This window comes from Glycine max, chromosome 4, assembly GCF_000004515.6.
Source record: "Glycine max cultivar Williams 82 chromosome 4, Glycine_max_v4.0, whole genome shotgun sequence".
NCBI classification, from domain to species: Eukaryota; Viridiplantae; Streptophyta; class Magnoliopsida; order Fabales; family Fabaceae; genus Glycine; species Glycine max.
Window position 1 is genome coordinate 3,516,734 of NC_016091.4, and position 27,228 is coordinate 3,543,961.

The 27,228-nt window shown below is 34.2% G+C and overlaps 5 protein-coding genes across 9 annotated transcripts; 3 read left to right on the plus strand and 2 right to left on the minus strand.

Annotated features, from left to right (window-relative positions):
* Positions 1-2,886: 2,886 nt before the first annotated feature.
* On the plus strand, positions 2,887-6,516 carry LOC100777591 (uncharacterized). 2 transcript variants are annotated; one of them, XR_005891082.1, is made up of 3 exons: positions 2,887-5,083; positions 5,952-6,153; positions 6,244-6,516. XR_005891082.1 is itself a non-coding variant. In XM_003523567.5 (2 exons), exons 1-2 carry the CDS (start codon positions 3,280-3,282, stop codon positions 6,059-6,061), a joined length of 1,914 nt encoding a protein of 637 aa, XP_003523615.2. In that variant the 5' UTR covers positions 2,887-3,279; the 3' UTR covers positions 6,062-6,516. The 2 variants fall into 2 exon arrangements, 1 of the variants encoding a protein (XP_003523615.2); XM_003523567.5 differs by having other exon boundaries at positions 5,952-6,516.
* Positions 6,517-10,102: 3,586 nt separating this feature from the next.
* Positions 10,103-15,163, plus strand: LOC100797990 (cytochrome b5). The gene is made up of 6 exons (XM_006577983.4): positions 10,103-10,252; positions 10,334-10,378; positions 12,088-12,120; positions 12,790-12,941; positions 13,960-14,010; positions 14,740-15,163. The coding sequence occupies exons 1-6, from the start codon at positions 10,213-10,215 to the stop codon at positions 15,073-15,075; spliced, it is 657 nt and encodes a 218-aa protein (XP_006578046.1). The 5' UTR covers positions 10,103-10,212; the 3' UTR covers positions 15,076-15,163.
* A 1,235-nt stretch (positions 15,164-16,398) lies between these two features.
* Positions 16,399-19,365, minus strand: LOC100795867 (Syntaxin-6_N domain-containing protein). Of its 4 annotated transcripts, none has more exon segments than NM_001255831.3 (5): positions 16,399-16,835; positions 17,546-17,729; positions 17,839-18,456; positions 18,538-18,652; positions 18,972-19,267. In NM_001255831.3, coding segments are annotated over 5 exon segments (1,020 nt in total). In that variant the 5' UTR covers positions 19,049-19,267; the 3' UTR covers positions 16,399-16,809.
* Positions 19,366-20,319: 954 nt separating this feature from the next.
* LOC100796916 (protein arginine N-methyltransferase 2) lies at positions 20,320-22,676 on the plus strand. The gene is made up of 3 exons (XM_003523945.5): positions 20,320-20,654; positions 20,829-21,224; positions 22,158-22,676. Exons 1-3 carry the CDS (start codon positions 20,378-20,380, stop codon positions 22,469-22,471), a joined length of 987 nt encoding a protein of 328 aa, XP_003523993.1. The 5' UTR covers positions 20,320-20,377; the 3' UTR covers positions 22,472-22,676.
* Positions 22,677-23,575: 899 nt separating this feature from the next.
* Positions 23,576-26,658, minus strand: LOC100794284 (subtilisin-like protease SBT1.7). Its single transcript, XM_003523943.4, has one exon. It carries the CDS (start codon positions 26,210-26,212, stop codon positions 23,900-23,902), a length of 2,313 nt encoding a protein of 770 aa, XP_003523991.1. The 5' UTR covers positions 26,213-26,658; the 3' UTR covers positions 23,576-23,899.
* Between the last annotated feature and the right edge of the window lie 570 nt (positions 26,659-27,228).

Below are 27,228 nucleotides of genomic sequence, written 5' to 3' on the forward strand. Positions count from 1 at the left end.
ATTTAACTGGAGAAATCAGTTGGAATTGTGGGCTAAGGTTGGTGAAATCCCATAATCTATTTTCAGTTTAACTTAGACTTTATACACATTTCTGCTTGAAATGGTCTTTATAGGCATAGGTGGAGCATTAGAGCTGTTGAAAAATGAACTTATTTAGTTGACTGGATCAGCTGGACAGCATGATGATAAATTTGCATAGAAAATAAGAAAAAGCACCACGAGTCTACACTGTGTGCAACGTATCAAAGTCTTAAAATTTTCTTGCTTACGTGATCCCCTTTGTCGCATACGGACGATAAACTCTTATTGTGTGAGAAAGGGTGTACAAAAGTAAGAAAAATTAGATAAAAAAAAAACTGAAGGTAAAAAAGCTTTTCATGAACTAGTGTTTCATTTGAAAAGTTCTGTCGGGTTATCGACCAAAGAAAAAGAAATTAGTACTGTCGGGGACGTTTAGCTTCCAACAAGAAACATAGATCATGATCGGGGAGAGGAGGACCACCTCGCACCGCACCAAAGTACTTAATTATAAGCGAAACATGACACAATAAAAAAAAGTCTATGTAAAAAATTTATAGAAATGTGTTGTATTCTAGTACTGGCTGTATGCTATATCTTTCCCCGTCACTTTTAATTTGTTCCTTAGTTCTACAGGTTTTGTATTGTGACTGTGTGTGTTACTGCGAATTTGATTAAATATCTGTATTTTTTTATGTATAACAATTAAAAATATGTATTAAAGAATTTATAATAATCATATTCTATTCAATCAACTAAATTAAATTGCTTGACGATATTTAAAGTCTTGTATAATATTACTTTAAAGGATATGTTTGGCATAAGATATTTAAGTTGTTAGTCATTTATGAAGGGATAATGATATTAATTTGCTCATGATTAAATTTAATTGTACATTTTCTTAAATATGGACAAGCAAGCTATGAACAATTAAACCCTCGGATTTAAGTTTTGTATGTAAAAAAATAATTAAAAAGAAAAATTATATTACAATTGATTAATCAAAAACAAAATTTTTATTAAAAATGATTAATCAAATTTTTAGACAAAAAGTTAAACATTAGTTGTGAATATTTTGCACCATTATCCACATGAACCAAAATAATATGAACAAGAAAATGGATCCGAAGAAGAGAGTAGTTGATGCAATCATACCCCTCAAGGGCATTGGATAGAAGACTCTAAGAAGATTGGACTAGAGATGCAAGATAAGGTTCTAGGATTCTCATGAGCTTAAGGGTAGATTTCAAGCTCATGAGTTAAGTATAAGTCCACTTATCTTTGTGCATAATAGATTAAGATTTGATTATTTTTTGGACCTTGTATTTAGGGTTCCATAATGTAGGTAGGGTACCCTAGAAATGTAAGATTTTTCAGCTCTTGTATTTTAAGACACCTAGACTAGTTTTTGCATTAGGGGTAGTTTTATAATTTCACATGCGTTGAGTGAATATTTGATGTGTGTGTTGAAAAATAAATTTAATTGAATTGAAAGAAGTCCAATTCAATTAAAATTTAGAGGGGGAGCTGAGCATTTGTTTGCTACACCTCATTGCCACATCATATAGTTACACTTTGTGCATATTCTTAATGTTTTACATGTCTCATAACACCTAAGTACACTTAGTGGAAAATCTTGGACTTGATCTTGGATTAGTGGGCTAAACCTAGTTAAAATTCGTTAATCATAATTAGTAAAATTTTGGCTCCAAAATTTGATTCCACAAATTCAATTTCATATTAAAGTGAAATTTGAATAAAAATTTAAATTTTCCTCTAATTCTGTGTGACATTTAGGCTATAAATAGAAGTTATGTATGTGCATTTTTTCAACTTTGATCATTTGATAATTATAATTCAAAGTTCATATCTCATTTGAGACACAAAATTTTGTGTTATTTCTCTCCTTCTTCCTCCCCTCATCTTCTCTTCCTTCAAGCTCTTATCCATGATTTTCTATGGTGGTAAGTTTGTGCATGACTCATCTCCTTGATGTGACCTCTCCAATCATTTTTCTTCCTTCTTCATTTCGCTGTCATCGAACTTCAAGAAGTAAAAGACTCCATTGATGAAGAAAATCCAAAATCTACAAGTTTCACATGGAGCTACATCTATAGTGCATGTTAAAATATCATTTTTTGCACTATTATGTTAAGAAAAAAGCAGCGATAAAGTCCACTAGTTTAATTCTTGGACAATTTGCTTCCCGAAAATTGCCTCAGTATTCTGCTCCTTTTTTTTTATATACAAAGGTCGTACATAAACTGAATTTTCTTTGTTGTAGGTATTCAAATCACTATTACACATAATCTTTAGTAATAATTTTTGTCCAACACTTAATAAAAATATTATTAAAAATCTTTAGTAACATTAAAAAAATATCATCAAATTATGAATAATTTTTATTAATATATTTTTGTAACATTTTATTGGATATTGTGTATAGCTGTTATTGTTAATGGTTTTTGTGATATTTTTAAATTTTACCAACACAGACTATATATAATATTTGATAAAATATTACAAAAATATATATTAGTAACATTTATTCATAATTTGATGATATTTTTTCTTACATAAGATCTTTAAGGTATGCCAGCGTGCATCATAATTGGTATTATGATGAAAAGTTATACAAAAGTAAAAAAAAAAAATATATTGTATAAAAAATTATTACTAAGTATGCAAAAATGATTTCTTTTTAAATTAATTAATAAACTGAAACTATATACTTATCAATTAGAATAGGGACGTTATTCCTAACTTAGCAAGTTTCACTCATTCAAAGTTTGGTTATGCATCTACTTTAAATGTTAAGTAACTAAGAAGTTTGTCATCTACCATGAACATATTTATCTCCTGTGAAAAACAATGTTCATGCCCACCCCCCAAAAAAAACCGGAAACAAAAGATAAGATAATTGTTCTAATAATGCTTTATTGGATGATGAAAGCCTTTCATATTTATGCGCCTCTAGGTGTAACTTAGCATTGAAGCCCTCCTTTCTTTTCCCTCCATTATGTCAAGCTTGAATCCTCGTGGCTGGTTTGGTTGTAGGGAGGAAAAAAGAAAATTAAAAAATATTTAAATTAAAGTAGAAAAAAATGTGAGATGAATATCATATTTTTTTAAAAAAAATTCTCTCTTTCTTTCCTATTTTTCCCTAACCAAGCATATAATCATGGTCCAAGATCTTCATATAACGCAAAGAGCAACCTAACCTAGTAGTCAAAGAAATCCCCAATCAACTGAGAGACAGCTATGAAGTCCCAAATGAAGAAAAAAAGAGTGAATCCCATTCCCAACACTCCTTGCAACGTGGCGGAAGGTTCCTGCAGGGGTCACCTTTGCATCAAGCCTTGTTGTTTCTTCTGCAGCATGAGAGAACCAGACGCATCTCTCAGAAGGGCTGGAATAGCGACCTGCTTCAGAGAAATGCCTCAAGCTCAGGGAGAGAATCATCATGAACACGTGTTGGTGCTGAGTGGACTATGGCACATCGCAATGAGCCAACCCAACGACTCAGAGTTCCCATCCCTCGGCATATTCAAGTGCATGGCAAGTCTAATCCACAAAGGCATAAACGACAGAAACTGGCTTCTCACAAATCAAAACATATACATACCCTATTACGCTGCTCACATCATTGGCTCTTACACAATGAACAAGGAGGAGTTTGCACAAAAAGCCGTGCAATCAGGTGTGATACCCCCATTATTGGACTTGCTTAGTGGGAAAATCAGTTGGGTTGAGCAAAGAGTTGCTGTTAGAGCACTTGGTCACTTGGCCAGTTACAAAAGCACTTTCGAATCAGTAGCACAGCACGAACAAGAAGTGGTGAAACTGGCCTTGAAATTGGCTTCAACTTGTTTACAAGTGGTCTATGTTGACTTCGTAGCTTTGAAGGAAAACAAAAGGCTCGAGTACCACAGAAACTTGATGACCAGAGGGGTTGGGGATTTGGAGATGGAGAATCGCAAGGCAGAGGAATGGGCTAGCCAGCTTCAGTGTTGGTCTCTTTACCTTCTGAATTGCTTTGCTTGCAAAGATAGGTCTTTGGATCTCATTTGCAAAAAAGTGTTTCTCAAGGACTTATGTGATATGTGGGGTGGGTTGATAAGTCACACGTCACCAGCAGGGGTTGGACTGATAAGAATCTTGTGTTATAGCAAAGTAGGAAGGAAAAACATTGCTGAATTACCAAAAGTTGTGAACACTCTAGGCAACCTTTCAAGATCTTCAGATGATTGGCAGTATATAGGTATCGATTGTCTTCTTCTGCTTCTCAAGGACCCAGATACGAGGTACAAAGTTCTTGATGTTGCTGCTTCTTACCTTGTTGATTTGATTGAACTTAGAAGCCTTGGGGATAAATCCAACGTGGGTGAGACCATCTCAAAGGTTCTCCTGAATTTGAAACCTAACAGAGAAAAAGTTGGAGCAGCATTATTGCAAGAGGTGGTGGATAGGAGGAACAAGGATAAGCTGCTCTCGGAGGAAAAGTTAGAGGAAACAAGGGTTTTGGTGAGTTTGATAAAGCAACAAGCGAACCACATGTTCAGGTTGGGAGAGGTTGAAGAGGCATTGTTGAAATACTCTGAAGCGCTCGGTGTTTGTCCCTTGAGGTTTAGAAAAGAGAGAATGGTGATATATAGTAACAAAGCGCAGTGTCATATTCTTCTTAAGAACGCAGATTCTGCGATCAGTGACTCAACGCGTGCTCTTTGCCTGTCCAACCCAGCAAACACTCACAGGAAAAGCCTTTGGAGGAGGTCACAGGCATATGATATGAAAGGAATGGCGAAAGAGAGCCTCATGGACTGCATAATGTTCATTAACATGACCATGCGAGTGAAGATTCCTTACCACGCAGCGCGCATGATCTCCAAACACATGGAGGCCACGTGGCTCTTTGCCACTGCTCGCTCGAAGGTGGAAAAAACAACGCAAGAATTGAACCAAGTTGGCGGGGATAATGAGAACGGTGGCAACCATGAAGAGCAACCGCGTGATCATGAGGCGAAGATGATGATGATGGAAAACAGATACAACAATCTCTTACACGGTAATTAATTAATTAAGCCCTTGCTTGCCTTGCAGGTTTAATTCATAGCATTACTATAAATGTTGGAGCAAATTTGTTGACAAAGTTATAAAATTAATCTCCTATTTATCAACCACTTTTGATATAATTAGAGCATAGTAGACATAGGTCACATATATTGTTGTTACTATATAAATTTCTTTACTTGAAAAGAAAGTAATAAAGTAAATTAAAATAAGTTTATTATACATTAAAATTAGCTTATAAAACTAATATCAAGTAACATAATTGATAAATAATTTAATTTATTATGTGATGAGAAATTTAATCTTTAACTCATAAATGAAAAAGTATCTATTGAAACATGTCAACCTCTTAAATATTTGGTCTTACATTGAAAATTAAGTATAGATTCAAAATTGATTAAGTTGAAACAATTTGATATATTTTAAGTTAAACAAATATAAAGAGAAAAAAATAATATAAATATGATAAAGTTTATGATATGATAAAAAAAATAATGAGAAATAATGATGTGTTATTTAAAATAAATAATAATTCATGTATCATTACACTTTAAACAATGTATCATCATTTATTTTTTACCATCCTATTAATAACTTTCATTTTTTTTAATCTTTTTTTATCACATTATAAATCTTATAATACCTTTATTTTCTCTGGATATCATATAGTATCATGAGTGTGCATGGAATATTTTTCTTACTCTTTTATACACTCTCACTCTCAATTGGGTATTCAAGCTCAAAAGGTGCAAGGTAGCTGATTTGAATTTTGAGCGTATATGTGTCTGTATATAGGCTTTAAACTTTACATCGTTTGCGTTCGTGAGGGTCAAAATCACTTTTGCCGGGAACTACTTTTTCAGGTCTGTCAACCATTATTGAAGAACCTTTTCACGCAAAAGAAGCTGGTAGGAGAAAGATGGAAAGGGCGAGAAGGAGATTCAACAAAGGTGTTGTGGCTGGACCAACGTAAGTCAAATTAAATGGCTAGCTTGTTAGATGCGGAGGAAGAGAATCTTGTGCCACCTAGCTAGCTCCCAGATAACTTTCGTCACTGCCCACTAGGTTAGACATATACATATAAATACTTTATCAGTGGCAGGTAATTAGAAATCCAACTAACAAGGCTCTCTAAACTATTTTGCATATTCAAAGTGGTAAATGGAGTGGTACATGCATGATGGAATAGCCAATTATAAAAGAATGGCGTGACCGATATAACCCAGCATCAGGCAGGGAAATGGAGAGGACCACATCTCCATTTTTAATATAATACTATATTGTAACTCATTGCTCGAATTAAAAATACCCAACAACAATATTAGTACCACACAGACTAAAGCATTCCCAGTGTTGATCAGAAGTTCGTAACTTCGTATATGAATTGCAAAAACTTAATGGAGTTTGAGTCTTGAACTTTTCTTAAGACAGCAAGAACCGGATGAATTTTGTGATTTTATTACAATAAGGTATGCTGCGTTTGTTTTCTTGTTTAGATTACGCCAAACGTGAGTTATAGTATAACAAAGCTTTTCAACTCGCATAACGGAGCAATAGATCGAACTGGTGCACTATATAGTTCTAAACAAGTACACAAACATACTATTAGAGATATTCAAAGTGTGTTTCTGGTTCCACCTTAGATCAATGAAAATTCATGATTTTGTTTTTGAAAGGAACCAGATTCGTGATAAAATACTACTTAAAAGTGATTTTAGATAAATATTTATATGTAATTAATTTCACATAAAAATTAATTTGAGTTAAAATAACTTTTGATACTTTGTGTTAGATAACAAATTTATACTGAATTTTATTACTAAATTTTTCTTAAATTAATTTTATTTAAAATTAATTTTTTAAAGATTTATTCAAATAAGATATAATTCATACAACAATACGCACAACATTAGTCTTTAATCTCCCAAGGCTGTTGAATAAGATCTTTAATCTCATACATAAGCTTTTTTTTTATAAAAAAAAGGTATAAATAAACCTCTTTCTCATGCAGATGCACATCCACTACAACACTATTCATGGAATTAACAGCATTAACAACATCCAGTTTCACACTAGACAGGCCTATACCCCAACCTCCAAGTATGTGGGATTCCTATCTTCAAAGCCCAAAGCTCAACACGAAGAGAGTCCTCAGGGCCTCCAAAATTGGCAAACCCAAACAGCCATTCCCCTTGCGTTCCACGAATTACACTTCCTCCTCCCATGGCATTATTATAAATTTAAAATTTAAAATATAATTACAATCAAAGATGTTTATTTATTGTGAGTTATAGTTAAAATTGAATCTATGTACTATGAACTTTATTTATACAAAAAAAAATGTTCCTTTCTTACAATACATAATTTTATTTTTTAAGTATATAGTATAAATATGTTCTAGAGACATTAAACAGCCAAATATTCTTTTTTAATATTTAATATAATTATATATTTAAGACTCAAACTTAAGGTATTTAATTAAGTTAAAATAATTTCACATAATTGATCTATCATCCACACGTTAAAGTCATATACAAATACAAGTTAAATTAAAACATTATATACAAATAAAAAAATATAAAGAATAATCCACTTTATATTGTAAATTAGAATGTATAAATGAATGAGTGAATTTTTTAATTCAATATTTCTTTCTTTTTTTTCTCTCTCCTTTTTATAAATGCATTCACACATTAATCTTCATGATCATCTCAAAATACCTAAATTTTATAAGTATTTGAACTTTTTTTTTAATGTCTCTATGTGGATTTTAATCTCTATTTCTAAATAAAATTTTATACCACAAATAGTTAGAAACAATTAATAGTTGTCAATTTTCAAAACTAATTTTATATCACAATTTAAATTATTTATTACTATAAATCTAAAATAAATTGAGATATTTAAATAATCTATTAATAAAAATTAAAAACAACATAATTAATACATTAATATAAAACAACAATACAAATAAAAGAAAAATATAAAAAATACAAATTATTTTAGTCATATACTTGCTCTCCATAGTGAATATTTTTTAGACCTACTTAGAATTAGTTCGTTCATCTCAAATTTTTAATATCTCCTTTTATTTTTTTATGTTTTTTTATTAATAAGTTATCTAAATTTTAAATAAAAAAATAATATTAAAAATATATAACATGTTTTAAATAATAAAATATTGAAATAAATTAATAACATATCGAATAAAATCATAAAAAATATTAATGAATAATTTAACTTAATATTATTTATTATACATTTAAATATTTTTTTAAAAAATAAAAAAAGCGTAAAATAGTTGTAATTTTTTTAAAAAAAGAATTTTATAACTTCAAAGTCATAAACCTTAAAAAAATAAATAAAAAAGATTTTGGTAAAACCCAAATTTTTTTTTACAACTTTAAAATCATAAAAAAATTTAATTAAAATCGTAATAATTTTACGACTTTAATTAAAAAAAATATTACGACTTCTAATACTCTTATTACAACTTATTTCCTTTTAAATGATTTTTTTAAAAGATATTCCAATTAGAAAATTGAGTAAAATTTTAACCCATGTGATAAAAAAGTCCCTAAAATCATTGAGTAGAGAGGCACGCCCGACCTGGATGCAGATCACGTTGTCTTGAGGTGTGACTTCGTGAATCCATTCCCTCCCCAAGTTGTTCATAAGTAGAGGTACATTTAACTTTGAATAATAAGTATCTCACACTGATTGTCACAAGAAATTAGCATTTTGTCAAGTTTGATGCGTCCAAATTACATGTTTCTGTTTGTAGACCGAACAAAATATTGCATTCAATCGGTTGATAAAATGTTAGAAAAGGTACATAAAATTTACGCTACCAAAATTTACGCTACCAAAATTTGACAAGATTCTGGATTCCCTCCAAGTTCTGTTTTATATATTCATGCAATAAAATTACAAGTTTACAACTATTGAATAGAAATACAACATATTAAAACAAGCCATATCAATTAAAAGGACAGTAACCTCTAAATTTTAACATTTTATACTGCCGTTAACATTTAAAATGAGTCAGTGATAAAGTAGCGAATTAAGATTTAAGTAAAATATATACATTTTAATGTTTAGAAAAATAATTATAAAAAACTAATAAACGACCGAAGCTTAAGGTAAATAAATAGTTGAAATCAACTTTTCACTAGCAATTTAACTCCAACTTAATTGAATGGGCTAATTACAAGAATGATCAAGTTTGATGATCAATTGAAATGAAATTGGAATTTAGGGATCCTTTAGATTCAACATCAGCTATGCTCCAATCTTAGATTATTGGTGAAGAACATTATGAAAATGTTTAGACAGTTAAACAAACTTTATATTGTTACAAAGTGCTTCTGGACATTACAACTAATCTTGATTTGGTCATCATTGCAAAGGATCGCTGAACCTTAACAACTTAACAAGACCACAAGAAGTTGAGTATTTCTCATCACAACTTTTTTCTATAACAAAATTATTTCATCACTTTGACGAAGAAAATATGTTGGTCTAATTGGACAACCTAACAAATAAAGTACTTGTTAAAGAAAACTGTCTAATTCTTCTCAATGAATCAATTTAAATCCTCTAATTAGAGTCTATTAGTAAAAGAGGAAAAAAGAATAAAAACGGCTATATTTTCCCTCCTGAAAAAAAAAAACTCATATAAGTTTACCATTTAAATAAGTAATACTATTAGTTATTGTAGCAACTATTTCTTGATGATGGTACAAAAGTTAAAGAATATGCGGTTGAATAAAATGAAAATACATTTAAAAGTTAAAATATGTAAAAGATATGATTTTTTTTTAAAATTAAATATGTATGTATTTGTCGGAGTCATAAATTTGTTTTTCTTGGTGCCATCAACCACACATTCAGGTAGTCACCCAAGGGAACTCTATGAAGTGGACTTGCGTGTTGGGTCCAAGTCCAGCTTGATTAGTCTTTGAGTCCATATGGCCTTTCATTTTCTACACTCGGCATGGGCCTAAGAAAAAAACCTTCATTTTCTACACTGGGCATGGTACAAAAGTTAATTAATTCACACTCATTCTTCTGTGATTTCCTTTAACTCTAACTCTGTATAGCCAGAAAGAAAGAAAGAAGGAAATGGTTATCACAACCTTCAACGGAACCGGCGTTGGATTTGGTACGCTGGTTTGGGTTTCACGATTTCTGCATATTTGGAATCTCGAATTCCTATCTCGAACGCTAATTTTTCTTTTTTCAGGTTTCGGCATAGGTTGCGGTTTCGGTATAGGATGGGGTTTCGGAGGTCTGTGCCTTATTTTCGAACCGTTTTAGACATTTCTATACCTTTTGCAATTTAATTTCAGTACGCAATTTTGATCCTCGACTCGTTGATCTTAGAATTGAGTCTTTTTCCCCTGATGTTTACTTGCAATCTTTTTAAGCTGTTGCAATCATTTATTATCCAATTTAGTTGTTACTTCCAATTTCTTTTTTACTTTTTGTTCTAATGTTAATCTTGTCGTTCCAGATGAATTCGTTAGACATGCTTGCATAATTGATTGTGTATTGTTATTTGGCAATTATTGAGTCTGGATAATAGAGATTAGAGAGGAGAGGGGAAATGGAGTGAGACGGAAATGTTTTAATCTTCACTCTTAGTTTCTTAGTATAGAATGGAATGCGGCTGGCCAAGCACTTCTAGACTTATAATTTTGGTCCAATTTGGATTAGCTTCTTTCTAGCCTACGTGTCCTTTTCAATTGAGATAAATATTTAATTCTTAATTTATAATAAAAATTCATAATTATTAAGTGTTTATGGAGAAGTTAAACAATGGAGCTTTTGAAAAAGTTAAATAGTGTCAGTTGACTTTTACTTATGCAAGAAGTTCTAGTTCATTTTATCTCCTTGGTTCTTTATTTTTTCTTCATCTATTAACATTTGGTGTGAAGTTTATCCAAACTCACTCTTGGTGCATTTTCATACCAGAGGATTACCCATTATAGGCCAAATACAGTGACGTGGAGTGAAGAATATCGCACTCCACTTTCTACCATCCATCCTTTCCTCCCTTCTGTGATTCCAAGCAAGTGTTAGTTTTCATTCCAAAATTTTTACCAGCTTATCTTCAGCTAAACCAGGCACGCTCTTCTCAAATTCTATCTATCTACTTTCCTTAGTCAAGCCTTCCACAAAGTATTAGTGTTAGTTTCCAACCTAGTGGACTTTAGCCTCTACCTATATTAACCATTTAATTTATGAACAAAATACATTTTCTTCTCTAGATCTCTTCACTTTGTACCCTAGATATGAAGGTGATTAGGCAGGTTCAGTTGAAGACACAGTCCTCCGTAGGTATTTTGCAAAGGCATCAGGAAATTCGGGGACCTGAAGAAGCAAGAAACAAAGTATTGTAACTAGGTGGAGTGCAGAGGCAGAATATAGAGCAATCAATGAAGGCGCTTGTGAACTGATCTGGATTAATAGGTTACTTGTTGAAGATTTATCTATTCCAATTCAAGGACCTTTGAAACTCTTTAGTGACAGTAATTCAGCCAAGTGCCTAGTTCATAATCCAATTGAACATGATAGGATGAACCATGGAAGGATTGACCGAAACTTCATCAAATCAGAAATTGAAAATGGGTCATTTCCAGAGCACTACATTCCAACAAAATTAGGGGAAGCAGATGTGCTCACAAAGGCCTTGTTGATATCTAAGAGGCTAATGTTGGCATGCTGGGAATGATTAATATCTATTCCCAAGCTTGAGGTGGACTTTCGGCAGTCAACTATTCTATTTGTATATCATTTCTGTAATTTTGAGATTCCTAGTTAGTTCTGGAAATATCCTATTTTATAGTATTTCTTTTTTTCTATTTCTTCTTTCCATATAATATTATAATGTATCTCTACTCATATGAAAAAAAATACAGAGATGAAATAATTTTCTTCATACTCTGCTCATAATTTACGTATCTGATCTGTTTGCTGTCTTTATCTGTTGCACAGGTATGCCATTGAACTTATTGGGTCTTGGTGCAGGTACAGTACAATACTCATGAATCTTGCTTCCTTTTGTTACTTAGTTTTAATTGTCAGTATTTAATGACTCCTACTATGACGTAATGTATGATGTGGGTTGCATTTTTCCCCCCAAATCCTAATTTATACCCTCAAACCTCTCCTTCAAATGTACCAGTTGATGACGTAGCAAATGTTTCCTAATATCTATCCTTCTGGCTTGGTTAGTGCTAATATCTAACCTTATGGGATAGGATTTGCTTGTCATTTCCTATTTTGTCATTTTAGTTCTGCTATGGTATAAGTCTTTGGTATTTCTTTAATACTCTGCTTACAATTTTGTTTGTACTCGAAGAAAGTTTTAACTAGTTCTGAAGCAGACAATTGTCATTAATTTGGTCTCTTGTTATGTTACGTTATATTACCATGAACAGATAGAGAGATGTAACAATCATTTTCAAATTTGTTTCTCTATTAGGCGGTATTACCATGTCAATCTCACATTGTTATAACGACAATAGCCAGTGAAAATGATTGTGCATGTTAAAGTGTTTTTAATGGGGGGCCAAAATTGAAAATATTGTGTTATCTACGAGGACTGAAAATTTATATTAACATTTTTTTTATAAATCAAGTATTATGAATATGACCTATCATATGGAATTGGGTGTATTGGATTGAATTATGAAGGTGGAGGCTGTGGCGTTGGAGTAGGACTTGGTTGGGGGTTTGGTGCTGCCTTTGGTAGCAAGTATCGGTCCTCACGGGTCACATTTCAAGGAGTGGATTTTGATAGGAAGGAGAAAGTTAACAGCACGGAGTTGTCAAAACCCAGCACCGAAGTTAGAGGTTCACGGTAGCGTTTGTAGTATGTAAATTCCTAGTTGGCCTATTGAGATAAATTGAATTTGTAATAACAAGAAGCCTGTGGAGATAGCAATTGTGACTTCCGAGTTTCGATTATTGTCCTTTCAAATCGTAGCACTACAGTTCTGGTTGCAGCTCTCATTTCTTGGATAATGGTTGCACTTGGTAAACAGTTTGATATGCACGCTTCGTTTGGTGCAAGAGAAATAAGCGGAAATAGAGATGAGATAGGAAATGGTGTATTTGATGGTGTGGAATTTGGAAATAAGAAAGAAAAAGTGTAGTACCGAACAGTAATCCTTTTTTATTATTATTCGTAATAATCGAAGACAAGTGTCAGGAATTTACACTCCCTTGATTAAGTGTATAAATTTGTGACAGTCTCCCTTGATTAAGTGTATAAATTTGTGACAGTTTTTTTAGAGGTTAAAAACAGTCATGTATTGAAATTTTGGTGATTTTAAGTGTTTATAAGTGAATTTATTTTGAGTTCTTTATCTTATATTAATTGATTCTTAATGTTACATCAGTAATTTATATATATTTTGAGTTCTATTATTTCCTTAAACTTTTATTATTCTTTTAAGCGATGCATAATTATCAATTGATAAAGCAACTTTACATTATGCAATAAAATATAAAACTATATATCTTTTAAAATATAGAAATAAATCCAAGGCAAGTAAATTAATTAAATAGAATTATCTCTATATAGCTGCGAAATCTTCTAGACGACGATGCTATGGAATTAATCATTAATAGAGCCAGTTAGATCTTCCTATCCATGTGGTGACTGGTAGTTGATAACCCCCGGAGGAAGAAAAAACGTGGTAGTAGTAACTGAAAGTGCAACTTATCTTCCACCATTTTATAAATTTTGGCACGTATCTTATTGTTTCAAACTAGAACATTTTTTTCGTGTGTTATAGGAACTACGCCCGAACTCATTAATTAGGCAGCATGGCAGAACGAAGGGTTTTCACTCTCTCACAGGTTGCCCAACATAAATCCAACAAAGACTGTTGGCTGGTGATCAATGGCAGAGTAAGTAGTGCATTCTTAATTTGTGTCTCATACTCATAAAAAAGGATGAATTAGTAACCAAGTTTAATAACACAAATTTGTTTTACCTTGTTAATTTTGAAGTCTTCAAGTTTTAGTGGCAGATATTTTTAAAGATTAAATATAGATTTTTCATTATTGTTATTTTTATTTTTTTTAGTAATTAAGATATGATTTCTAAAAATTAACTAGTTCTTGCAAGCTGGAACCATGTATATATAAAAAATGTAATTGATAGAGGAGATTTCACGGAAGTTGGTGTTCTTGCGGCTAGATTGTGCCTAATGAAGTAAGAGACCTAGCCCAAAAACATTTAAGTGAGAAAGTGCAATTTGTCCTCCATGTGGTCTAATATTGGCTTATATTGGCGTTTCACCACATCCGAACAACCTCGATACTCTCGGGACAGTTTCCGGTATCCCATTTAGTTGTTCTTTTGGGATCTTCGGGTTATGTATCGTGGGCAGTTATATTTAGATCATGTTTTAGGGTCTCGTCTCATGTTGAGTCGAAGATGGTTAGCAAACTTTTAATGGTCGGTCGGTTATCGAGTGATAGCATCAAAAAATCCGACCGACAGGCAATGGAAGGGGTACGATTTGTCAATTAGATTTGTAGGCAGAGATTATTCATTGATAAAAATGGTGAATACTTCACATATATGGAATGAAAAAAAAAGGTTATGTCAATTGATTGTTTGAATTTTTGTAGGTGTTGGACGTGACAAAGTTCTTGGAGGAACACCCGGGAGGAGAAGAGGTGATTCTAGAGGTAGCTGGGAAGGATGCGACCAAAGAGTTTGACGTTATTGGACACAGCAAAGCAGCACAAAATATGGTCCTAAAGTACCAAGTGGGTGTCCTCCAAGGTGCCACAGTTCAAGAGGTAGACTTGAAGGATGTTGTGGACAAGGAATCCAACACCAAAGAGATGAGTGCCTTCGTGATCAAAGAGGGTGCAAGGTCTAAGTCCCTTGCTTTTTACGAGTTCTTTGTTCCACTTCTTGTAGCTGGTCTATATTTTGGTTACCGATGCCTCACTTATTAGCTCATCTTATAATTGAGACTCGCTGTCTGAATGTTTATTGTATATTTATATTCGCTTTTAATTGAGACTTGAGTGTGTGATTGTTCTACTCATTTTCTACTTTCCAATACACTTTCAACGCAAATCTGTCTTTATGGTTATTGACGTTTAACTTGAAGTGAGTATTCAAACACGCCCTTATTTGGTTCAGTTTTTAATTTCTACCTTCCAATACACTTCCATTCATAGGATCTGATATTTTCCGGAATTGAGCGCATAGTTCAGATGTGTTTGATTTTTCGATGGAACACAATTTAATGGATATAATTAACTCAACATAAAAAATTTGTTCCTTCCACGTTTTGCTCTCCTAACACGTAATCAAACAGACTCAAATGTCTGCTTGATGGAGAATTGCTTTTTTTCTTTTTTTGAAGATGGAGAATTTCTTTATAGCAGTTGATCTAATTATTTCATATGATTTTTTGTGTTTTTTTTATTTAACACAAACTAGTACATTGTCGTGTTTGTTAAAAGAAAATCTCTAAAAAGAATAAAAATAAATGACTTTCTAAAAATAAAGCTAATAAAAATACACATTTGTACATTTCAGAATTCAGAGTGTCTCTGTATATAAAACATAACCTGTGCACAAGTTTATTTACTATCCAAACTCACACGTGAGTAATAGAGAAATTATGAAGTAATCTTGGACCGTTACCTATAATGATATAGGATCACTTAATTTTTCATGGTAGTAGGGGTCAAGCGCATTCTATATTCATTTGTCTTGATATTAAGAACTACTATTTATTTAGGATAAAATGTTTTTTTTTCTTCTAAAAAAATTAGCTCTAGTCTTTTTTTCTCTCTCTATTTTAGTCTTTCTAATTTTTAAAACTTCACTTTGGAGAAGGCAAGATTAATAATTCTTTCATATTTGAGCCCTCCAATAATAGTATCTTAACTTCCCTTAGCTCCTGACTTGGTATTGCAGCTAGTTAATTGACTGCCCTTTATGATTTATTCCAGAAAAATGGAGGCAATCACATAAGATGATGGATATTTAGATACGTGTCCTACCCTGAACTAATTCCATCATTCCACGAGTGTTGGCTAATTGACAAGGACAAAGATAGGACCTGTTTAAATAAACTTTTTCATAAACACGTACACAAGAAGAAAATTAAAATAAATAAATAAAAATAACTTTTTCTTCAAGTTAAAATTAATTTATGTATAAATTAAAAATAAACTTTTAAATAAGCTAAAGAACTTCCACAAATTAATTTATTTTATCTTATGAATAAACTTATTTTATACATGCAAAAGCTAAAATCTTTGGTACACAACACAGTTCTCGCATCAATAAGACATCATATTCGTTACAACATTATGTGCATTGACTTCGTCATTTACATCTTGTGATATAGTACAACAGCGAAGAGGGAATACTCTTCAATCTTCATGAGACCATTCTGGAATAGGTGAATGAAAAATAGATAGCAAAAAAGAAAAAGAAAAAAGTAAGGAAATGCTACTGCTAGGTATAATGGAAGACTCAAGTAGTAATATCAAAGCACTTGAAATGTTATATCGACACCATGTATGCCAGCGAGAAACCAGATAAAAAACTCTCGCTTGCTTAAGCGACAACATAGATCATATGAACTCGAATCAAAAGATTGTTTGTCCATTCCCAATTATGCCTGCCGCAACCAGAAATTGATAGATAATTTATCTAAATCTTCCTTTCTACATCGTGCAAAAAGCAATTAAAACTGCAGAGAAATCGAAATTGTAAGCCAACATATACTATTGCAAGAAAGGGAGGAGGACAAAGGAAACGATAAAAGTAACAATTGCAAAGAGAATTTAGAATTGACATAGCTTCTCAGTATTCCTTGGCCTGTGAGGCATATAGACAACGCTTCAAACAGTTACCAAGTACTATAGACCAAGACATAAGCACAACTGCACATGGATGCACACAGAACACCCCTTGGTAGGTGAAAACAGCCAACTATAAAATTTCTTAGTGATAAAACTTTAGAAGGGGCAATCGTGACAAAATCTCACCACTTCACATTCACATTCACATTCTGTATCATTCTTATATGATATTTGGAAGTTCCCCCGACAGTATGCATAGCGCATAATAAAGTTCTATAAATTCAAAATAGCTTCATTTCTATATGTGAAATATAATAGCTGCAACAAAATCATGCACATAAAGAAAGCATGAAAAAGCAAGAACAATGATATCATGAAAAAGGCTTCACGAACAAAGGAACCAGGAAAAACTAAAATGGGACAAAAAAAGTTGTATAACCAAAGGAGGGCGGTAAATGCAAAGCATCATCAAGAAGGCCCTACAATTATAGGGAAAAAAAGAAGAAGAAAAACGAGGGGAAGAAGGTGAAATTCCACCAATTTCAAAGTGCACGCATTTCAGCAGACACACTGACACAAACTAAGATCAGGAGCCTACCAATAAAGCAAAGGAGAATAACAGCCCATACAGCCATTTGAACTGGCCGATTGTATTGCATTTGGTATTGAGATCTTTGAAGCTGCCTATGGAGAGCCCCATACCACCCCTGGAGTTGCTTATCATAACATTCATCACCATTGTCAAGGCAACTCTTACTTCTTTCATAGTATGCTTTGATGCCCTTTATTTGGGAACAAAACACGAGGTATTAATACTTCAGCAAAAGCATTAAAAGTACACAAGCAAGTCTCCGTTAACAGAGTAAAAACAAAAGCAGCTAAAGAACAAACCCCATTCAATCCAGCTGGTGCTAGCAGTGCCTTATCCACTTCTTCACAAGGATTAACAGCTTTCAGCTTTCTATAGCCATTCTTAGGCCACTTCAACTTAGAGATGGTTTCCATGGAACCAAAAAATCCAGAGAGACTGGCTACCTTATGCATAGGAGTAGGACCAGAAGAACCATTGGAGGAACTCGATTGTTGCACATCGTCAGAAACAGTGATTTTCCAATTACCAATGTCAGCATCAGCACTAGCTGCCCTGCGATGCCCATGTGACTTCTCCGGTGCTGCTTCGGATGAACCCCACCCAGATGAAACAAGTAAATTGCTTGAATAATTAGTTTGCAGACTTTCACAGTCTCTGCCAACACATTCAATGAGACCTTTGCCCCCAGCAGCCGGTATTCCAGAAAGAAACGACGCAAGCTCATCTCGTTCTCCTTCATCTAGACGCATCCAAGGCAGAGACGCCTTGCTGCCTGAATGAACAGATTCTTGTAACGAATGTTCAACTTTCTTAATCTTGCCACCGATGGCATGAATAAAATCCCGGTGCCTATTTCTCGCATCCTCACTTGAAACTTTGCTATAACTTGACCTAGCTGCCCGTTCAAATTCCTCTAACTGCATTATCCATCCAAATGCAACCACATGCTCGTTACGATGATACAAAAAAGTGAAAGTACATTTTCTAATAGAAATTACCTGCCATTTAGCAGTGCCAAGGGTAGTTTGTAGATCTCGGCGGAGTTCATCACAGTTCCATGGGCTGGACGCATCTCTCATTGCATGAATCCATGTTCTATACGTAGATTCCATCCTTGAAAAAACAACCATAGCAAATCAATAACAACAAAATCTGAGGAATACATTTTTTTAAAGATTGTGCACCCAAATGAACTTAAAAACATTAAGCCTTTCAAATTTCAATCTTTGAGTTAAATTGGGAATAAAAAAAAACAAAAACAAAAGGGAGGATAGAATTTGGCAAGTGCGTCTGTTTAATCCAAAATGGAATTACTTGGAAATATTCTATTATATTATCCCTACATTTCCTTGGGAAAACAAATTGAAGATTAAATAAAATAGGAAAAAGGCGTAAAACAAATGGAAAACCTAATTGGAAGAATGATAGGTACCTGTCTGCAGATTCCTGAACTTCTTCCGCGGCGTTAAAGAAAGGATCTTTTTCCCATCGATCAAAACTCGACGCCATGAATATTGAATAACAATAATATGATAATTAATAATAATCGGAATCTGGAGAAGGAAAGAATCGATGAATCCGATGTATGTAATCTGTGTTGGGTTACAGGGGAAGGTGGTGAATTAAATGATGGATCCGATTAGTTGGAGCCAAACGTAATTACAAGAAGAGAAGTTCTTATTTTTCTGTGTTTTGTTCTCCCAAAATTATTTTGAGCAATTGCGATTTGCAATGAACGAAAACTATGAATGATTGGATATACGGCACGCGTGAGATGATGTCCGTGTCAGCTGGTACGGCGTCGTTTCCTACAGTACCCTGGCTATCATTAGAAACAATTCGTGGGATGAAGAAGCTTCCACCAGAGTAAATGACCGATATAGTTTTTTTTTTTTTTTTACAGATATATTTAAGGTCATAATTTAACAACTTAAAATTGTTAAAGTCATAATAATCATTAGCACAATATTTTCTTGAATATGCATCTAACATAAAAATCAATTCATAAATTAAAGAGTCAATCAACACACTCAAAATTTTATAAGTAAAGTTTAATATATTTAAGTATGTTTATATTTTAATATTTGTCTCATCCCATGTATTAGTTAGGTAGAAAAAAATGTCTCACAAATTTAACCTTTAAGATGTTTAATGCTTTATTTACAACCATTTATCACTCTTCCTAAGATCATCTCTTGAGTAAAAAGAATAAAAATCACTGCAGTTGTTACTCACATACTCTCTCTCTCTCTCCAAATTCAAGTATAAAACAATTAATTAAATTTGGTGTTAATTAAGAAGTTACTAAATATTATTTAGTTTTACTAATTACAATTAAAAATATTTTTTAACTAATTTTTGTTAAAATTTGATATTAAAAACAAAATATTAACCATTTCAAAAATTAAAATGGTTAATAAAAAATTTCTATGAAACTTTTGAAAAAAAGTTATCGAATCATATCATTTCATTGTATTAACCATTTCAAAAAATTGTTCAAATTTTTTTTTTATCAAATCATGTCATTTCATTGTATTAGTTTTTCATATTTAGTATCCAAAAAATATTTTATTAAACAATTTTCTACAAAATCTGTTTTAATGAGAAGATAAAAGTTTTATTTTTTCGAATTTAATTTATTTTTACTACAATAAAAAATATTATAATATTTTTATTATTCCCGTAATTTTTTTATTACCTAAATATTTCCAATGTGATCCAAATAGATTTTAATCTCGGGTGATGAAAAAATTTTCCCCCTTATAAACGGTGAGTAAAAGTAAGAAATGTTGAGGTTTTAGTGGAAGGCGAGGGTTTGAGGTGCGCAAGCAAACAAAGATGAAAGAAGCGGATGAGCAACTATGCGAGGCGGCCATTAAAGGTGACACGAAGAAAGTGAGGTCTCTTATATACTCCGGCGCTGACGTCACCCACTTTGACGGCGATGGCCTCAATCCTCTGATGCACGCCGCAAAGCACGGCCATGCACCCGTCCTCACCCTCCTCCTCTCCGTCGGCGCTCCCTGGAACGCTCTTTCTCCCTCCAACCTCTCCGCCGGTGACTACGCCATGCAAGAAGGCCACAACGAAACCTTCGAGCTTCTCCTCAACGCCGGTACACTTATTCTCTCCACATTCTCATTTCAAATTAGGATTATTGGTAGGAGTTATAAGGTTGGCTTGGTGGTTGAAGAGAGAAGGTGCTAACAAAAACTAACAAATTAACAACCAACATTGGTCTTTAAAAAAAATACTGGTATTGGAATCTGATTTCATTTCAATTTGTCAGGGATCCAATCTGAACTGATACTGGGAACAATTGCGAGGAAGGCAAACAAGAACGGCGATTCCGGTCACGATTATTTGGAAGATAGGGTGAGTTTTAGCGAAGACAAGCTTATGGACTCTGAAAGCAAGGCTGTGATGATGGCATGGGAGAATCCGTTGATGGAGGCTCATGCTAAGGCGGTTTGTTCCGGTGGTGGCCACGTACTCAATATTGGGTTTGGTATGGGGCTCGTGGATTCGGCCATTCAGCGATATGCACCTGCTTCACACACCATTGTTGAGGCTCATCCTGAGGTTTATGAACGCATGCTTCGCTCCGGTTGGGGCCAGAAGGAAAATGTCAAGATTGTTTTTGGACGATGGCAAGATGTTCTGCCTCAGCTTGAAACATATGATGGTAATTGCTATTCGTCTAATCTTTATCTTCATAAACGTCAATGCTTGATTGCAGCATTACACATACTATTACAATTGATTGGATATTCTTCTCTGAAAAACATAGCAATGTTATTTTATACCCGTAGTTTTCTAACTTATTTTTTTAGTCCCTATAGGTGGAGTTTTTAGTTCCTAAAGTTTATATTTTAATTTTCAAAAGTTTCCTACCATTAAAATCATTAAAATTCTTGACGGAGTTAAAAAAATTTAAGGTAAGGACCTTTTCGGAATTAAAATCTAAACTAGAGACTAAAAAATTCACTTATTAAACTTTTAGGACTAAAAAATCCTCTAACTACAGGGACTAAAAATGATTAGTCTAGAATATATAGCACTAAATGGTTAATTAAACATTTGTTTTATTTATTTGTTTACTTGTATATACATTAAATTAAATTGTGTATACAAGTGGGGGACCCTCATGATCTAGCTTTTTAGACTGTTAGACTTAAACTAAAATTATGAGATGATATTAGAGCCTATTCCAACAGATGTTGTTGGGTCTATCAGTTGGCCACCTATTATTGGGCTGATATTGAACCACCCACAAATGTCCTGCAATCACCTGTAAATGTCCAGTTCTACAAACTTCACATTCTAGGCGTCTAATGTTAGGTGTGAGATGGTGTGTTGGAGATCCTATGTTTACTAGTAATATAACCAAAATAGTGTATATAAGTGAGGAGTAACCCTCATCCTATGAGTTAGCTTTTATAATTATGTGACCTTAACTCAAACTCTAAAAGAGTCTGAGTCTACTAGCATCACAATCATGCAATTCATATAGCTTATCTTACCTAGTGGAAAAAAACTTCTTTGTTATTATTTTTGTATTTGTATCTAAATCTGGATTATGTCTTTGATATGGGTCATTGGCGTGAATTTTGTTCAGGAATATTCTTCGACACCTATGGGGAGTACTACGAAGATCTGAGGGAGTTCCATCAGCATCTCCCGGCATTGTTGAAGACTGGTGGTATCTACTCATTCTTCAATGGCCTTTGTGGCAGTAATGCATTTTTCCATGTTGTTTACTGCCATTTGGTATCTCTTGAGCTTGAGAATTTGGGGTATTCCACACAATTGATTCCATTGCCGGTTAAGGATTGTTTGGGAGAACAAGTTTGGGAAGGTGTGAAACAAAGATATTGGCAGCTCGATACGTACTATCTTCCTGTCTGTCAGGCCATAGAGAACCCTGAGTGAGGCAGGAAATGGATCTCCTGCAGCTTAGAAAGAACTGCACCCTGTGCAGTTACAAATTTCACCATCCATGCAAGTTTTTTTCTCTCCTTTATATATTAAAATTAAAGGAATGGTTGAAATCTCATGCAGTTTTATTTTTAACTGTAGAGGATCTTAATCCCAGTGATGTATGGTTTGATTTTAATAACATCGTCAATTATTCTAACACGCCATGTGTTTTTGCTTGTGTAACGTATCAAATGGAATTGTAAGAATACAGTTAGAGTCATATTGAACTTTTGAGCTTTATTTGTAAATTTCATTACATTGGTTGTCTTTTGAATTTAGAAGTCATTGGCTAACCAACATGGTTCAAGAAAATGCATTATACACGAAGGATTTCATTTTAAAGTGTACACTTAATAACTTAAGTATTATTTTCACGTATAAGGCTACAGCTCGTCTCTCTTTCCAATAAGCCAAATGAAATTTCCCTTTTTTTTTCATATGTTAAGCTTTTCTACTTGAAGTTAGGCTAACAATCTTTTTTTCTTCTTCTTTTGATACTTTAAGTTGGGGTAACAATCTAATCAACCCAGTGGATTCATATGCTAATATCATCCATCTTCCGAAGTCTTAAATCAATTAGGCAAATGAATTATTACTGGGCATGTTTCCAATTATAATCGGACTAAAAACAGTCATTTGTAGTTACTGAAGGTCGTTTTCTTGGGATTCTGACGAAAAGATGGCTCTCTTTTTATTCTGATAAAGATAAAGCTTATCAATTGTTTAGAGATTGTTCTTTGCCTGAAATTTCTTGATTAGTTTTCTTTTAAAAAAAAAAAAAATACAAAAAATGGGAGTCTAGGGTGGTGATGGCTTGGATGGAAATTGCAAAGAGCATTAGAAGAAAACGAGAATATGTTCAACCTGTCAAAAAGACTCAATCTCAAGCCTGCTCAGTTCACCAAGTGGCTAATGAACACGGGATCTTGAAAAATTATTTCATTTACTTAATTACTTTAACCTATAATAACGATCATATTGCCATATAATTTACACTGAAATTAAACTTCGGAGCACACCATTAGAAAGTTCTTGATTAGGTAAATGTCTATCAGATCATGGCAAGTGTAGTTGTTTTATTGCTCTTTGGGGATATAGATGAATAACCTTATAACCCAAGTGGGACTACCTATTCCGCATAGTGGGTGGGATAAGAAAGAGCTTACTGTCATTTATTCAGGTACACCATTACCCTGTTTCTTTTCTGTACAATCATTCTGTACTAATTTTCAAAGGAGTACAGCAAAGAGAAACATAACATCAGTGCCCCTTTTGCTGCACCAAAAGCAGAATAAAAACAAAGAGATACAATTATTCATGAAGACGAGCACGTTTGCTTGCAACAGGTAATTCAAAGTTAGGGCTTTTAAAAATCAGAGTCTAAGTCCAGCTGAAAGCAATGGGACTAGTAACCTTATGTTTCCCATCCGACCATTCCAGATAAGCAAAGCTGTTTGTTCCAGAAGGCTTTGACGAAGACGTGAACGTAACTGTGTAGTTCTTCTTCTCATTAAGTCCCCCGAAACTAAGTGTTTGTGGTTGAACCATAATCTTCACCGAGGGAGACTGCGACACCGAAACTTTATACGTTGCCGGGGCACCCACGTTTGTTAAAGTCCTTGTATATTGGACAGTGGCTGGTTTGCGAGAACCACCCTTTACTCCATAAGCTGTGTTGAAAGGAACAGCAAAAGATGGGTAATTGAGATCTTCCACTCTGTAATTGTTCCTTTTGCTGCAGGTGAAGTCTCTTCTTGCAACAAGCTTTATTTGATAGGAACTGTAGTTTAAGGCACAGAAGAAGCTCAAGTAGTCATCCACGGAAGTATCATACACAAGACCAGGATCAAACGCAGCCACTGGATCAACGTGTCCGGCCCCATAATCAAATGGCGTAGCCGGTAGCCCGGTGGCGACATCTTTTATGGTTTGGCCATTTTTGTAGGTTCTGTAAGCTGTGGTCATGAGGGCAGACCTTATAGCTGCAGGGCTCCATTCTGGGTGAGTGCCCTTAAGAAGGGCAGCTAAGCCAGTGACATGGGGGCAGGACATGGAAGTGCCTGAAATGATGTTGAATTCCACATGTCTGGTGTCTTCAGTCAAGCCAGTTGGTCCAACTGCACCAGTCCACCCAGCTAGGATGTTGACTCCTGGAGCAATCAGGTCTGGTTTGAGTATTTTTGGTGTGAGCACATTTGGCCCTCTTGAGCTGAAAGCTGCCACCACTGGGGATGGTTGAACCCCTAATTGGGTGCCACCAAATCCAAGCTTAGCTGTGGGATTGGGAGATGAGAAAACATACTTCTTTAACTCATTGCTTGATTTCTGGCCCAAAGCTGCTGCAGGGAGGAGATAGGAGTCAGCAACTAACTCTTCCCCATAGTCTTCATTGTTTGATAGTATCATCCCAATGCCTCCAGCACTCTTCACCACCAAACCCTTTTCCACCCTAGCATTCCCTCCTCGGTCACATATCACGATTTTTCCGGCTACTTTTTCAGCAATCAAAGTACCTCTGGTGCACAGATTTTGGGATTCATCGCTTACATTTGCAGCATAAACAATTGGCAGTGGAGAATTGGGTGGGAGTTTGCCATTGTAAAGTGACACCCCTGTGTACATCTTTCCATTTCCAAGGGTGATATAGGCAGGGAAATCACGGTCTATAGTTCCCGCACCCACTGTGGTTAGCCATGGTGCCACATTAGACAAAGTTGCTTGACTAGGCCCACCATTTCCTGCTGAATTGGAAACCAGTATTCCATGGGCAGTGGCCGCAAAAGTTCCAATTGCAATAGTGTCTTTGTAGTAATCCATCAAACCTCCCCCAATTGACATGGAAAGGATGTTGACACCATCTTCAATGGCCTTGTCAATTCCAGCAGCTATGTCTGATGTAAAGCACCCTCCAAGCCAACACACTTTGTAAGTTGCAAGTCTGGCTTGTGTGGCCATGCCTCTTGCTGTCCCATTAGCAAAACCAAAGAGGCTTGCTCCTACAACTGCAGAACCTGCTGCCGTTGTTGAGGTGTGACTTCCGTGGCCATCATCATCCCTTGGTGACTTTGATTCCGTCTTTTCGTCGATGGGTCCAAAGGCTGCCTCGTAGCCCCTCGAGAAAAACCTTGCACCAACAAGTTTCTTATTACAGTTTGATGGGTTGAAATTCTTACCTCTCTCACACTCACCTTTCCAGCTACTAGGTACTGGCCCCAGTCCGGTGTCGTCGAAGCTCTTTAGTTCAGGCCACACACCAGTGTCTAGCACTCCGACAATCACATCGCTTTGTTTGCCAGAGGCCAGTGAAAGAGTGCTGTATTTGGCCAACCCCAGAAACTCTGGTGTTCGAGTTGTGTGAAGATCATATCTAACTTCCGGGATGACGGAGAGAACACCAGGTTGCTTTGAGAGCAACTCTGCTTCTTGCGTAGTTAGCCTTGTAGAGAAGCCATGAGCTACTTTTTTATATGTGTAGAGCATCTCTGCTGAGTCTGATACTGATTTTAGTGATGAATCAAACCAGAGGAGATGGTCGTTAAAACTCTCTGGCATGTTGAACTTGTCCATGTGAATTATGTATGTGTGTTTTGTGTGATGGGTTTTCTTTTCTGCTGTGGTGTTTCTGATAGAGAAAACTAGCAGCAAAGAAATCTGAAGGGACTTGAATATCAGCATATTCATCTTGTCCACCATTAGAGTTCTTAGCACTATTTAGTCTTGGGCTTCTTTCGAAGTTGCTTCAGAAATGCAGCGATAGCAGCTGGTATTTATTATTGACATGGAACTATGAAACTGTTGAGGCTGCGGGCCTATCTGAGATATCTTGTAATAATTGCAATGGAATTAATAAAAGGGAATGAAAAAAGTATGGCTAAAATACAAGCAATGGAACACGTTCAAAATTCATTTGTGCCACTCACTCATTCTATCACTCTCTACCAATCTAAACTTAAATATGAGTTACAATCGTCACTGCATTGATCTCACTCATTCAATTCATTTCGTTATATGATAAAAATGATCATATTTCAATTAAATTTAATATAGTTTAATGGTTGGATGTATAAGTATAACTACACACGCTGCAGTTTCCTGTGAAAATGCATAGGATCCTGATAAAATTCTTTTATTACAAACACTTTCTATTTGAGTGTTTCTTTTAGAAGATTATATATAACAACAATGTGAATGAGACGCAGAATCGTGTTGTCAATAAGCCATTAAATATTAGATACTTGTCATCAGCCATATCTTGTGCAAATTTAGTGTGTGTGAATTGGAGAACACGTAGTTCCAGATCATTGATCTATCTATATATGTAACGTAGGTACGGTGGATTTACCATATCTCTTTTGCCATATATATCAATATAATTCCCTTTGTTCCAATATTTGTTATACATATCATATTTGATATTTCACGTTCTTTGAAAAACTTTGGAGTATACTTATATAGAAAGAAAAAGAAAGTGGGAGACAGTCAAGTTTATTTCTCAATGTGCGTGTACTATCTCAGCTTAGTATTTTTTTTTATCAGTTATCTCAACTTACTAAAAAAATATTAAATCACGGTATATATAATTAATTCAAAAGAATTTAAATTTATTTTTTAAAAAAAATTATAATAACACAAGTCATTCTTTTAAAATAAAGTAAAAATTACATTGATATCTCTTTAAATTTTATCATTTTTTCTATTATCTCTCATTT

Excerpts from the sequence above, each read along its gene's own strand:
- LOC100777591 (XM_003523567.5), top strand. The coding sequence starts at position 3,280 with ATGAAGTCCCAAATGAAGAAAAAAAGAGTGAATCCCATTCCCAACACT. Across the intron at positions 5,084-5,951 it reads ATACAACAATCTCTTACACG|GTCTGTCAACCATTATTGAA; the intron begins GTAATTAATTAA and ends CTACTTTTTCAG.
- LOC100797990 (XM_006577983.4), top strand. The coding sequence starts at position 10,213 with ATGGTTATCACAACCTTCAACGGAACCGGCGTTGGATTTG. Across the intron at positions 10,253-10,333 it reads CGGAACCGGCGTTGGATTTG|GTTTCGGCATAGGTTGCGGT; the intron begins GTACGCTGGTTT and ends TTCTTTTTTCAG. Across the intron at positions 10,379-12,087 it reads TATAGGATGGGGTTTCGGAG|GTATGCCATTGAACTTATTG; the intron begins GTCTGTGCCTTA and ends TCTGTTGCACAG.
- LOC100795867 (XM_041014525.1), bottom strand. The coding sequence starts at position 19,048 with ATGGCGTCGAGTTTTGATCGATGGGAAAAAGATCCTTTCTTTAACGCC. Across the intron at positions 18,653-18,971 it reads GTTCAGGAATCTGCAGACAG|GATGGAATCTACGTATAGAA; the intron begins GTACCTATCATT and ends TGTTTTTTCAAG. Across the intron at positions 16,836-17,545 it reads TATTCTCCTTTGCTTTATTG|TTTTAATTGCTTTTTGCACG; the intron begins GTAGGCTCCTGA and ends ATTTCTCTGCAG.
- LOC100796916 (XM_003523945.5), top strand. The coding sequence starts at position 20,378 with ATGAAAGAAGCGGATGAGCAACTATGCGAGGCGGCCATTAAAGGTGAC. Across the intron at positions 20,655-20,828 it reads CGAGCTTCTCCTCAACGCCG|GGATCCAATCTGAACTGATA; the intron begins GTACACTTATTC and ends TCAATTTGTCAG. Across the intron at positions 21,225-22,157 it reads TCAGCTTGAAACATATGATG|GAATATTCTTCGACACCTAT; the intron begins GTAATTGCTATT and ends AATTTTGTTCAG.
- LOC100794284 (XM_003523943.4), bottom strand. The coding sequence starts at position 26,212 with ATGGTGGACAAGATGAATATGCTGATATTCAAGTCCCTTCAGATTTCT.